This window comes from Macrobrachium rosenbergii, chromosome 54 (genome assembly GCF_040412425.1).
Source record: "Macrobrachium rosenbergii isolate ZJJX-2024 chromosome 54, ASM4041242v1, whole genome shotgun sequence".
Classification (NCBI taxonomy): domain Eukaryota; kingdom Metazoa; phylum Arthropoda; class Malacostraca; order Decapoda; family Palaemonidae; genus Macrobrachium; species Macrobrachium rosenbergii.
The window spans coordinates 42,092,540-42,107,539 of record NC_089794.1 but is presented as its reverse complement, the minus strand read 5'-3'; the positions used below and the strand labels follow the sequence as shown (position 1 = coordinate 42,107,539).

Genomic DNA, 15,000 nt, shown 5'->3' with positions numbered 1-15,000 from the left:
ACAAAAAAAAAAAAAAATCTAGGTATACGGAATAAAAGCTAACCGGACTCGGAAAAAGCATGAATGAACTCGAAGTTAGACTGTCCTCAGGGTTTTTTTACTCGAAAAGGTGTTTACTCTTCCTGTTTTCCGCAAGTCTTTTGAGATAAGATTGCTAGAACTATGCCTTCCCCCCCTTAATCCACCAAAGTCAGTTAGCTACCAGGTACATCATTCACTGCTTGAGATCAACAGGGCCGCAATGGAATTTGACGGAAAGTGCGAAGAGCCTTCCTACTGGATTGGGGAGGCATAATAATAATAATAATAATAATAATAATAATAATAATAATAAAAACAGAACCAGTTACTTTAAACATAATGATTATCATACAGAAAAACTGCAAATAGCATGAATAGCGACGTAACTTACGCAGTGAAATAAAACAGCGATTTCTCAAGTATTTTCAAAACTGGTTTGGTTGAACAGACTCGTGCCAAGAGAAGCGATGGAGGCGTTTAGCCGAGCAGAAAGTTAAATCATCGATGCTTCCGTTGGGCGAAATTTAGTCTTGGATAAAGGGTCGCTCTAAGAAATAAAATGTCTCTTTTAAAGAAATGCCCGTCGGTTAAACGTATGTTCCGCGAAATATTCGTTCGACGAAATGTTCTTTCCGCTAAACTTCCGTTAAGCGAAACGATCGACGAACTGTATATCAGCGGAATTAAGTTTAAAAGGAGGACATTTTTTTTAAAGAAATTTATCCAGAAAAATAAAATAGTTTTCCAGGAAATTTTGTAGTAGAAACTAAGAGTAACTGTAGATGGTTAATCTTTTGACCTACAAAGTGTAAGGTCAAAGTGAGAAAGAGGAGAACTAAGGAAAATAAATATATCCCAGAATAAATTTTTACAGCCGCGTCTTTAAAGTTAACCAGTTGTTTAAGCGTTGTGAGTGAAGACTAGTTTGTCTAACATAATTTATTTTAGGGCATTTTTTTTTACATTAAAAGTCAGATATACACAAAATGTCAAACTAAAGAAATTAACTGGACTTCCGAAGGAGGGTTTAGTTGAATGGCTCGAAAATGTTCTTGTCTGGTTTATACTTCGGCCAACGAAATTGCACGGATGCAGTGTACTGACCGGCGTTTGTTCAAATGACAACTAAAAGAACTGTCGATGAATTTGCGTGGGGTCACGAGAGGAGGTCGCTAACTATCGGTCAAGGAAAATCTAATTAAATTTTTAGAGTGGTCCGACCGGGAATCATGATTTTCCATAGAGGATGGAGAAGGGTTGCTAAAAGGAGTAAATTTTAGCTCATTTTATAAATTACAATAATTCTATAATTGTTTAAAAGCACCCATTCATTAACGTTAAGAAAACGTAAAATTGTTCAAGTTAAAAAACAATAAAATCGTAAATTTCTTTTTCTATGATAGCATCGTAAAGTTTGTGCTAATATTATGGCTTCTCTAAAAGACATCCTAGGCTCATGACAGTGCCTAATATATTTTAGGTTGTGTGAGTAAACGTTTATGCTAACAACTTACCAAGACTGTTTGGCATAGAATCTAAAACTAAGCTCCCCCGTAGGGCGTTAGTTCCGTCAGTACACCTCATGCGGTGCAATGTAGGCATTACTTAAGGGTCTTTGCACCTTCCCTTCGGCCCCTAGCTGCAACTGCTTTCATTCCTTTTACTGTACCTCCGTTCATATTCTCTTTCTTCCATCCTACTGTTCACCCTCTCCTAACAATTGATTCATAGTGCAACTGTGAGGTTTTCCTCCTGTTACACCTTTCAAACCTTCTCACTGTCAATTTCCGTTTCAGCGCTGAACGGCCTTAGTTGCTCCAGTGCTTGGCATGTATGCCTAAAACCTATAAATCACTCAGTCAATAAAACTAAGCTCTTTTACATTTCATATTGCAAAAATTAAGCCTAAATAAATACAATCGCAAAACAACATAAATTCGTAGGCCGAACTTTCCCAGTCCCGTAAAGTGTAAATAATATGAGGGTGTTGTTGCACTTGAAGAAGCAATCACACGGGACCGGATTGGAGATGGTAGGCTATATGAAGAAAGCTTCTTTGCCTTTAGATTTCCGGGAACTCTCGTTCGTGTCAATGACCCTGGTTTTTTTGATGTCAGTATAAATAAACAAATGATAATCAATCAGTTAATTCTCAATTATGGCCAGAAAACATTCGTTCTGTCTGCATAACCCCTTTTCATTTTTCTGTATTTGGGTCTAGGGTCTACTGCAATTGTAATACAGTAGTCTGTCTTTACCGTAAAGAAAATGGGATTTAGAGGATGCCTTAAATAATAAAAGTAGCAGAAAACGAGAGTTTATTTCTATGTAATCCATCTTATTCTTTTTGTTACTTCTCTTGGTAATTCTAAGAATAGCTTCGATGGAGATATTCATTAATGAATCTTATTGGCTGGTAAATATAGAGAAGGGTGTATATGATGCAGCAAAGATGAGAAAATCTGAGGAATGTACCGAGATAGGGAGAAATTTGCCGTCTTTTATTTATTTTTCCACTTTCATCCCCGAGGGGCTTCCGCCATGTTTAGTGCAAGCGCCTCGGTGATGAACGTAAAAACAAAGACGGAAATTTCTCATTATCTCGGTACATTCCTCAAATTATCTCACTTGCACTGTATCGTATACACCCTTTCCTATATTTTTCAGTAAAAAAATTCCTTTAATAAGCAATATCCTTGCGTGGGGCTCTTCCTTAGAATTAACCTTCTCTTCAATAGGCTATTCTTTACACTTGCAGATCTCTGTTTTATACTAGGCTGCTTTTTCTGGGACCATTGGGTTGTGGCTCGTGGTCTCTGAACTGAAAAGGCCTCCGCTGTCGACGACAGACTTTTTCTGAAGAGCCTGTTAATTACTCGCCATCAAAACTTTTCCACAGCTGCTTAATCGACCGTCGTTTCTGTGTTGGTTTTACAGTTAAGGACGTTAATTAAAGCCAATGATATACGCCTGCAATTTTTTTATACCTGACAATAAGATACATTCTACCCTCCATGTATCTACAGTATATGCGTTCACATACGCACATTATAATTATAATTATATATAAATATATATACTGTATATGTATGTATATATATATATATATATATATATATATATATATATATATATATATATATATATATATATATATATATATACAGAGTATATATACATATATGAGCACACACACATACACACACACATACACACACACACACACACACATATATATATATATATATATATATATATATATATATATATATATATATATATATATATATATATATATATATATATATATACATACATACATGTATGTATAATATCTACGATGACATTCACCAATTACTTATATTTCTGAACTATCATGTTGCTTATGGAAACTTAAATCTGTACTGTGCGAAGGTTCGCATCTCGCCAGGTAAGGAAAAGTTCCTTAATATTCTTAATACGAATTTAAGGTTTGCTGTGGAAAGCGTATCCGAAAAGTGTTAGAAAATCGAGAGGTTTAGTGATCATTGTGGTAAGAAAAATGCATTAGGCTATGTGGTGAATTCCATCAATAGTTTAGTATATGTATGTATATATATATATATATATATATATATATATATATATATATATATATATATATATATATATATATATATATATATATATATATATATTTGTACTAGCCAGGATAATCTCTCAACTCCCCGAGAACTTAAGAGACAGCACACACAAAACACACACACACACACACACACACACACATATATACACACACATATATATACATACATATATATATATATATATATATATATATATATATATATATATATATATATATATATGAATTTTTTTATCACATCACCGTGATTTATACATTATCACTAAGCTACAAATGTCGTTTAATATCCAATTCACGCTACTTCCGGAACATCACCGAAGGGGAATTGTAAGTGATAAATGGACTGGTGCCGAAGTGTCACGAACAGTCGACACAGTATCCGCCAACGACTCAGTCGACGCTAAAACATTGTGCGTGTTTGTATGTGAATGCACATGTAGATACGTGGAGGAAAGATTGCATTTTATTGTCAGGTGTCAACAGATTGCAGGTTTATATCTTTAATTTGTTGACGTCCGTAACTGTAAAACCAACTCTGAAACGATGGCAGAAAAGTTTTGATGTCATGAAATTTACAGAAAAACTGTGTGTGTGTGTGTGTGTGTGTGTGTATGTGGTGTGCGCGTGCGCGTTTGTTTGCATGTATGCGTGTCCGTATACCTATGCGTAAGTGAAGCGCACGTGTAACAGTTTGCCTCTGCTTTTTACGTAAATGGCGATATGTGTGTAAAAGAATCTGTTTCCTACTGGACACTAACAAATTAGAAGCAAATGCCTCCAGTGCCAGTCAATACCGTTTTCAGTAAAAGTAACTTTCTAAAGTTTCTTCAAGAAGCTGCGATAAAAGTCTCATGATGTGGCAGACAGATTCTTGAAAAAAAGAAAAAACTGGGTCATAGCGATAAAAGAAATTTCCCCCTCACACAATGTCTGCTGTATGTAATGATTCTAATCAGACGAACCCTTTGAATGTTTAATTTCCTTTTATAGCAAAACCACCCTCCAGGCAGGGTTGCAGATATCGATGGTCATTTTTTTTCAAGAATGCTGTATTACCACTTGAAGTACAATGCGCCATTGACTTACAATTTTTTCATTTATCCACTTGTTTTCTGTTGTACATTCACTTTCTGATTCATCTTTATTCTTCTGAGCAACCTACTACGGCAAGTTCATAGCCTTCAAGGTTGTATGTCTATAATAATAATAATAATAATAATAATAATAATAATAATAATAATAATAATAATGACAGATATAAACGTGAATGATAGTCATAAACTAAATGCCGAGTGGCTGTCATCGATTCCAAATCTAATGACGTTCATTAGAAGCATCGTCACAGAAGGTGGCTTACACCTAGTTTTTGGCTATCCGAGATTGTCTTCAACAGAGTGTGGATATCATCTTCCTTCTCTGTAATCTACCCTTCAATCATTTTCCCCGATTGTTCTTTGTTTTTCTTCTGTGTGATCAGGGAATACGATGGAACTGCGCAGGAGATCTGTGTCACACTAATTTTCCCGCTCAATCAGCCTTACTAGTCTCATTTGATCAGCCCCATTACTGTGATCAAATCAAACCATAGGGTACATTTAAAGTACACTGAGTATATAAGGGGTTCGCTAAGTCTTTCACGAGTATTGCAAATGAGAATTAGGAAGTGTTTTGAAATTCAAATAATCTTAAATTATATTTTCCGTGTATGATGTTATATGATGGTGAATATAAAGTGAACATTTGCTAAACGGGAGAGTGAAACCGAACGAGAGCAAATGTCTGCTTTTGCTAACAGTAAAAGACAAATTGTATGTGATTCCACTGCAGATTAATCCTATTTATCAGGGCTGAAAGTAAAGCAATGGTACATTTCTGAGCGATAACCCACGCATCAAATTTCCTATCTAACGCATGTCACGAATACTAATAACTCCTATAGATTAGCAATTAAAAGTCTGACATGGCTGCCAACCTAGATTATTCCCTTCTCAGTAAGCTTTTACACGTCCCACCCATATCTTACTATTACAGTCCCCAGGCACCCCACCGTTAACCCATACCTTAAATAAAGTAAGCCGTTGACTTTGGTTGGCTGGTTGTTACAGTAAGGAAGGGCGGGGTAGCCAAGGCGCTCATGCAGGCAACGGTGCTGCTCAACTCGGCTGCTCTGGTTCCCTCCGAGGATCGCACTTCCCGCGCAAACTCCCCAAGAAGAAGCTCGCTGTCAACAACACCTCCCGGATTCGGAGATCTTTCTGACTTGAATGCTTCACTGTGTGTCTTCTGTCCATTTTTGGTGACAGGTTCCCGCTCTGACACTTTAACATCCGGACAATGACTGAACTCTTTACCCTGGATATTTGTGTTCTGTGAAATCGTGAAAATGTGGCTTGATAGCGGAAGAAATGCAACTGTTCGTCTGTCAAGTAAAGTTGAACATTCGCGGCTCGTTTGTTTATAAGGTCAAATTAACACAGAGAACATTATCTTACAGGATATTGTGAAGCGAAGTGAACTAACTGTACTGACAGTGTCTCGATGGACGAATTATTTTATGCGGAAAAGGAAAAAGAATTACTTTTGAATAATCAGTTTAAACAAAACGGAGTGTGAATAAAAAGTGAAATAGGCGTAGTTTCTTGCGATTGAAAAGGTAAGGAAAATTTATTTTTCCCATTTTGATTAAATGTTAGAGGTAATGTTCAATTGCGTGCATAGGACGTATTTCTTTAAACTACTAGTATACTCATCCCTTACAAGGAGTGACTCCAGATGGTGTTGGACTTTGGTGTTGCTCTTCCGGTTCACGTCACGTCTTGAGACAAATTTGCTAGTCTCATATCCTTATCTCCGCTCCCCTCACAAACTGCGACCCGCCAGGCACATAATCCACTGCTTGGGTTAGCAAAGGTATAAATGCAATTTTGAGGAAACCGGACCGATCGACCTCGGATCTTACTAGTGACGCCAGGCTGGAGGCCGTTGGACCAAGACACCCCATATATATATATATATATATATATATATATATATATATATATATATATATATATATATATATATATATATATATATACATGTGTGTGTGTGTGTGTGTGTGTATGTATGTATATACATATATATACACATACATACATTATACACACACATATATATACGGTATATATGAAGCTTCATCCGGAAGGATGCGAGGGCGATCTGGAGCATGCTGAGTTGACTGACTGAATTGTTAGACTGAAAGATCTTTGATGTCCCAGAAACAACAGTGTGTGCAAGATACAGTTGGGACGCAAAGTATATGCAAGAAGGGTCGATGTCCTACTGATGAACCTTTTCTGTTTGTGGATGAGACGTTTGTGGAGCCCCTGATTTTCCATATACGAAGGCATCCCTGTCAGTGGAAATGGCTTATCAATGGTTCAGATAAATATAGATTAAATCTCTCAGGATTCTGTATAAGTTCCCATAATAGTATTGTATGTGTGTTTAAAGCTGAAATTATAGCTGTCTATCCGGAATCAGTTTTACACTGTATAGCCTATGCATGCTTTTCTAATTCTAACATCTTGGCTTTTCTTGTTCAGGTTAATTTCATAATTATTCAATTGAAGAGGAAAAAACTATTATAATAGATAAGTCGAGAAAATACAGTATAAAATTAAGACATGAGTCCTTCCAGAATTGTATGTGTGGACTTAAAATGCATCTTAGTTGTAATCATATGTTGTGTGTGTGTGGTTGTCAGTATGAATGTACATGCCTGGTATATAAAACACGAGCTGATTTAGGCAAAAAATATCTTGTAAGAATGGGATGGAGTTGTTCATTAGGGAAATATCAACAGAGGAAAAAGGGAGTTTCAAAATTTAGGGAAAGAAGGAAAAGGACTTACACAAAGTAAATGGATTAAGCGCAATCGTAGTCTTGAAGCACAGCAAATCTCAGAGGTGTTTGTTACTTTGTTTCCAATATCGATCCCAATCTCTTTGGGATAACGTTACGTTCTCGTGGTAATCCTCAATAAGAAAGGGCACATAACAAAATTACAACATGAAGGCGTTATTGATGGCGTTCTGTATTCCGGCCTATTCAGATTAGCTCAAAACGGCTCACCCAAGGTTTTCATAGGGGATACTGCGAAGTATGAGCAATCATGTCGGCTACTGGTAATCTCGGTTCCAGTGTTGACACCGGTCACCTACAGCCAACGCTGCGTAAAGGATTCTTTTACTTTTTGAAGGAACTATGTGAAATTACAAAAAAATTAGTAATGGTTAGATTTGATGTGATATAAATATTTACGATAATACGGTTAAAGGAAACCATTGAGGTATGAATTGATAACTAATTCTAGGGTTACTGAAAAGTTCATTCAGTTGGGTACGGAGAAAAAGAAAGGAAAACTGGAATTTTCAGCTCCCTGCAAACTCGGCTTTGACCAAAACTTGGAAAAATGGAGGTCAAACTCAGTTTTATTTTTACTTTTACATTTGCTTGGGATTCATTTTTAGAGCAAATGCTTCGCCATAAAAAATGCTGAAAATTCTTTGCAAAAAAAAAAAAAAATCCTACACTTTCTGATTCGTTGCGCCGTTTTGACGTTTAAGGTTAGAGATTATTTCCGTCATTTTTCTTAGCTTTTCGTTACCCATATCACTAGGAAAATATCTTGCTTGTCATTTTGCAGTCCCTTCTATCTTATAAAATCTACGCTGGCCCTCTTAAATGTATAAGACTGAAGTTAAGAAAATATGGGAAAACTTGATATGTTGCATTTAACAACAACGCTAGGCAACAGATGCTAGCTTCTCCTTTTACTGAAACATCAAGACGGTTATACTGAAGGGCGTCCGTCTGTACACCACATATCTGATTTTCCTGTGACGAACTTTTCAGTGGCCAAACACAAGGAATCTGACCACGGAAGTGGTTCCTCATTTGGTCTGGCCGAGGAGTGAATATTTCCTTGCGTCAAAAGTCCAGTGATTCCTTTTGGTTCCTCAGCAGTCACTCACAGACGCAGTTGCTGGAGTTAGGTGCAGAACTTTAAAACTCAAAAATTATTTTCTAGTATTTTAGTTCCGGTATATTATCACTTTTATATGACACTAATTTCACTTGTTATCTAATGTTTCTTTCACTTTAATTATTTCTGTTTTATTATCACCTTTAACGGTTACTTTACCTCAGTTCACAAATCTGAATGTTTTTTTTCTATTTAAAGGCGATTACACTCTCCTGTAAGCAATACTTAAAATAATTCTGTTTGAATATACATATCACTGTTGCACCCCTAAAATCGCTTGCCCATGTGCACCTCCATCCTTTACCAATTTTTTCTCCTCTGAAATTTAGTTTTTAACTACTTGACCAATTGTTTGAGTTGAAAATTAACAGATTACTACTCCACTAAATTTTTTAATTGACCGCCCTTGTACGTTTTACTATTACTGGGGCACTTCCGTATATCCAGCGCTTACCAGGCTAGCGTAATTCTTAACGCTTATCGCTGGTCATATGAACGCTCCCATTTTTTGTAAGGGGATTTTAGGATCTCTAAAAGTTATATCCTGATCCATCATTTTCTTTAATTTCTTACAAGAGAATAAATGTTTACTGTTTTTTCTCCATTTCTACAGAGATCGCAGACCCCATCTCTGCATATTACTCTGAACTTCGCCCTCAGGTCCAATATACTGGTCTGACTTTGCTTCAAGTTCTTTGATGTATTGATTCTTATTGAAACCTCTTACTGACGAGCTCTCTATCCATCATCACTTTCCTTCTGCGGTACTCAGTATTGATTGCTGTCTCCCTAGTTTTAATCAGGTTTTTGAGTATCTAGTATAAGGGATTCGTAGTTATCCAAGTGTTCATTCGGTTGTGGATACTGATTAATCTCATACGTTTGTGACCTTCTCTCTTTGGCATTTATTTGCCTGGCTGTTTGTATGTACATTCATCAGTTGTTTCTTTTCTTGGCATTAATTGTTTGTTGTTTAGTTTATGCATCAGTTGGAATTCGTGTCCTCTAACACGGAAACACATGCCAAAAGAACTCTGGCCTCTTCAAGGCCACTATAGATATCTTCATTATATATTCCTCTCGGTTTAGATTCTGTTATTTTTCCAGTTAATAGATTATCATCGTACCAATAAAAATTTCACGAAATGGCAGTTTCCTGTTTCTCAGTTGACCTCCAGGTACAGACAAACCTCGGAATCTAAGGCATCCTTGGTCGACCACATTTCATTCAGAAAGGTTTTGTAGAATTTCTATAGGAAGGTTGAATGATGCTTGGTTTCTGCAACAGCTAAATCGGGAACATCACCACTGAGAGTATTACTTGTTTGCCCGTCACTATTACCTTTAGAACCACTGCCAAAATAGTGTCTTGAACAGTAAGTTTCAACACGATTCACAACTTCACGTTTACTTAGGAGTACTTTCTTTGTTTTTCAAAAATGCATTTGATGTATTTTCCTGACTGAAGAGGCAGTCATGAATAAAATGAAAATCATGCAAACTTATCATACATCTCAGGAACGTTTGTAGGTCCTGGAGGGATTTGCTGACTTGACAGGTAAGCTTCAGTGCCTTTTTCTTTGGTGTACACTTCTCTACATTATCCATGCAATGTGACACACTCCAGTCATGTTAACTGTGGATACCTTCCTCCTTTTAAATTTTTCTTAGTTTTCCCCTCAACATCACGGGTTTTTACCCACTCCTTCAAAAAATGTGGCATTTTACTAGGGTAGACTCTTTTCCAACATAATAGCAAATAACGGCAGGTTAACTGTCTCAATCGTAGCTACCTGAAACAAAAGTAAAATTAACTTTAATGACCTTAAAGAGTAATTTTCAGTGATTTTAGATAACGGAAGTGCTGAAAAAAGATTTGGCCTTTTTTGTGCTGTCAGTGTCATGACGATGCATTTGAAGAAAAAAGTACAGAATCTTTCTTGTAGACAATTATAAACAGAATATTTGTTTGTGTCGACGCATTTGCTCTGAAGTGAGTCCCAAGTGAGATTCCCCCAAAAGATTGACTGTGACCGCATATTTTCTCCAGATGACAATAGAACGTATTCAAGCTCTATCTCATTATTTTTCCTTATGGGGACCTTTCCCCTCCACAAATGACAGATTTAACACAAGGAGAATTATATCTGTTGCTATTAGGTGCTATAAATAATTAATTTTTAGCGCTCAACGAAAAGTTTTAACAACTATGCAACTCACTTCGACCTATACTGGCTGAGACTAGCGTTGCAAAACCCCAGCTTATAGAAAGCCAACTTTACAGGCTTAAGGCGTTATTGACTTTATTCCTGTTTCAAAACACTCTCAACTATTATTTTAAACCAAAGGGACTTCGGCTTATGTTCGGACTATTTTGGAATGGTTCCTGAGGAGTAGGCCATAACTCAATGCTTTCAGCAAAAATCTTACTGATATGTACTTAGGAAAACCGCTTCGTATTTTCGAAGCTGTTTTAGGTTTTCCAGACAGTTTTTTGTTCTAAGAAAAGTTTTGTTCTCAAGAAAAGGTTAACAACTCTAGAGAGGGAGTTTTCACCCTCAAATAATAATTCGAGTAATTTCCTAGACAAAGTACCCATTACAAAACTGCTTCAAGTTCGAGGTTGTGATACAGAGTAACCCCCAGTCGCGTATTGTGTCCAATATCCCCTTGAAAACCAAGCATCAATAAATCAGGGTTAGCTTAATTTCCCTAAGGACAAGACCCGTCAGTGCTTTGATTTCAGACTTCATATGCTCGTCGCGGTTTTAAAAATATCTATATGGTTTTATTTGATGTCACTTTTTCCTGCTTTGTGTTCGTATTTTCATAGACTTTTAAGGCGTCCATGATAACCTGTTCAAACATTAAATGCATATACTTTATTATTGCTCAGAAAATTACCGTACACTTTTAATGATTTTTAAATAAATTCTAAATATTCCTCTTACAGCTTGCCTGATGTGAGCCTCAAAAACTAATTGCAAGAAATAAGCTCAAGTATATATACGTATACACACAATATATATATATATATATATATATATATATATATATATATATATATATATATACTGTATATATGTGTGTGTATATATATATATATATATATATATATATATATATATATATATATATATATATATATATATATATACATACATACATACATGTGTGTGTGTGCATGTGTATGTGTGTGTGTTCTTGCGTGTCTATAAAATCAAATTTCAGTAAAAAAATGTTAGGCTGAGTTCTGTTCATGTCAGAATGAGTCTGCCTGTCCATTTATTTATAGATAACAATGTTTTCTATTCGCTGAGGGATTTTTGGAATACTTGGGCTTGATTGATTAGATAAGCTTGGATGATTTTTGCCCACAAGCTTCATTTTTGTACCGTAAATATGCAGCTTTCCTGCATTTTGTTTGCTCTCACATAGCTGTCCAACTCCCTGAACTTTAGCTTGATCCTGTTATAATATCTGATTTAATAACGTCTGGTTACACAAAAGTGAATTGGGTGTCTTGTAAATAGCTTTATTATGATATAAATTGCCTTAGATTTTTGTTTAACCACCATGGTTCCTTTACTGCCTCTTGCATAAGGCTATAATACTGTCGAATAATCCGACGTGACGGGCAGCCTATTGCTCATAATCTAGCCCAAGCCGATAAAAAAAAACCTGCAGGGAAAAAAACGGTTAGATTCAGTCTTGGAAGAAGACATTGACCTTTAGGTTATAGGAATCGGGAAAAACAGACACAGGAAGCGAATTCCAAAGCTTTTCAGGTGAAGAAGAGAAATGAGCTGCATTTCTTTCCAGAGAGACAAGGATGAAAACCTCAGATTACCTAAAACATCACGAAACTGTTCCTTTCAGCGACCTTAAGTGGCTCCCACCAAACTCGATTCTATTTTTTAAGTTCCAGCCTGGATCGTGTGCTCTTTGAACCATCTAAAACTTCTCTCATTTCTTTTATATATTAAGAAAATCTCCTGTGTTCTTTAAAAAAAACAAAATGGCGGTTAATTTATCAACTATTATTAAAAAAGATTTCATGCAATAATAATATTTATACATTAAAACTAACTCATTCTTTGAGATTTGAACTACTAACCATCGACATACTAAACCAACATTAATGATAATAAGAAATATTTATCTAAGGAAAAAAAGTACAAGAAAGCAGAGGAAACATACGAGCCTGTATGCATAATCCTGCAAATATCCACAACAATAATATTTAATAATAAGATTACTTGAAGTTCTATAAGGGCCAGGAGTGGAAGTCATCCCCTCATACACATCCTTATCTCGGTGGTTACAAATGAGGCCCTGAACCTTTAAAAGTGAACCAATTGCAGTCTAACCTTGCACCAGACGTTAGGCACTTGGAGTGAACGGCATATGACACAATGAGAGTAACTGAAGTGAGTGAGAGAGAGGGTGGATAAAAGGGGGTTAATTATTATCTGGAATACATTTTTCTCGAGGTTCGAATTTTGAATTTCATTTTTCTTCTCTGAAGTCTTGTTCAGCTTGACATGAAATATTGTTCTTCAGATAACTGTTCACTTATTTCCCATTTAGGTGGTTGACAAGGTAGAGTACGGATGGCTTACTGGCATTCATAAAAAGCGTCGGTCGAACTGTTGCCACCTACCTTAAATCAAATTGCACCTTCCTTTAAGTGAAATTTTTCAGAAAAAAGATAAGGCTTGTACAATAACGCTACGGGGCCTTTAATACTGATAGTTATTGTTCACGTGTTTATCGTTTTCTTCTTTATGTCATACTTCCACATCGGTCTTGGATACTTTTGATAAAGCCGGCCTTAAGCCAGCAGGTGCCCTTGCCGTAAGGTATGGAATAGTTAGATTTAGAAAGGAGTGGGAGGCCTGATGTGTACCTTTCGACACGTCCTAAACTATGGAGACAAGCATCCGCATCATCCTTTCTCCGCTGCGGGTTTAAGAGGATGCTTAGCTGTGTACTTCTTTCCAGGTATTGGTAAACGGTTTATTTTCTTACTCGGATCATCACTTTAACTAAAGAGATAACTATTATATAATCAGCTGTTCGTTACAAAACAAAAAATCATGAAGTATTCTCTGCAGCAGATGAAAAGCACGCTGCTTTCCTCTCTGGCAAAATTGTAAGCCTGTGTGTTCAAGTGCATAATATAAAAATGCATATGTAAATTTCTGTATGCGACAGCAAACATAGCATAGCGGGTCTTGATTCACTGATGATAATCGTCATATTTAATATTTTACATTGATTTTGAACTTTGAAATTAATTATTTTGGGCATAACTGTTTTTGCTCCTGAAAAATCACTCTTAAAAAACAACTTATGTAGTGAATATTAGCTTTTATAATGTGAACGTTATTTTTACCTAAATATTAATTTCAATATTCAGATGTTGCCATTTACTTATTCTTTACATTCCAATAACCGAGGTAGCATACTTATCAACCACACTTTAATGGAGGATAACAGTGACATGACTTAGTTGTGTATTGATAATTAATTGAGTTATATAGTGTTGAAAATTACAGTAAGATATTTACCTCATCACAGCATTTGCCAAGATAAGAAAAAATCTGTATTTTCATTCCATAAATAATATATTTTTTTCTTGTTCGCAGATGATGTTGGCTGGATGGTTAAAAAGAAGGAATAGCCACGCGAAGATGGCAAAACTATGGCTGGTAAGTCGATTTTTTACTTGTCTTATTCTTTTTTCTTTATCCTCTTATTATTATTATACTTTTCTATATATATATATATATATATATATATATATATATATATATATATATATATATATATATATATATAAATGGATGTATATATGTATGTGTGTGTATGTGCCAGAATAATTCTGAAACGCATTGAGCAACTTCCACCAAACTTGGTACACATATGACTCACTATCTAGAAATCAGCACTGTGGGGGTAAGACATCACTAGCACCAAAGGCCACCAAAGGGGGTGGTTGTAGGAAGGGCTTCCCTGAAACAGGTCTAGTTCTGCCCGTGAAACGGGGTTGGTTATGCCCATAGACTTAGTAACTTTACTAATTTATCATACCTAATTTCGTTATACATATGACTCACTGTCTGGAAAAGAATACTGTGGGGTTAAGGCATCAATGGCACCAAAGAGGTCTGGGTTGGGAAGGGGATGACAGAGAGAGTGAGAGGGAAAGGAGGTGAGAGAGAGAGAGAGAGAGAGAGAGAGAGAATAGAGGAGGTGTTAGGGAGGAGAAAGAGGGGAAAAGTGAGAGAGAGAGAGAGAGAGAGAGAGGGAGGAGAGAGAGAGA

At 36.0% G+C, this 15,000-nt stretch overlaps 1 protein-coding gene across 4 annotated transcripts in view; it reads left to right on the top strand.

The window, feature by feature from the left end:
* Positions 1–5,636: 5,636 nt before the first annotated feature.
* LOC136835024 (uncharacterized) overlaps positions 5,637–15,000 on the top strand; it is a 39,950-nt gene continuing 30,586 nt past the window's right edge. The window contains exons 1-2 of one of the 4 annotated variants that reach the window (XM_067098085.1): positions 5,637–6,299; positions 14,324–14,386. In XM_067098085.1, the coding sequence (XP_066954186.1) occupies positions 14,324–14,386 (63 nt within the window). In that variant the 5' untranslated portion in view covers positions 5,637–6,299. The remainder of the gene's footprint in view (positions 6,300–14,323; positions 14,387–15,000) is intronic. The other 3 variants (XM_067098084.1, XM_067098086.1, XM_067098087.1) reach the window with 3 other exon arrangements.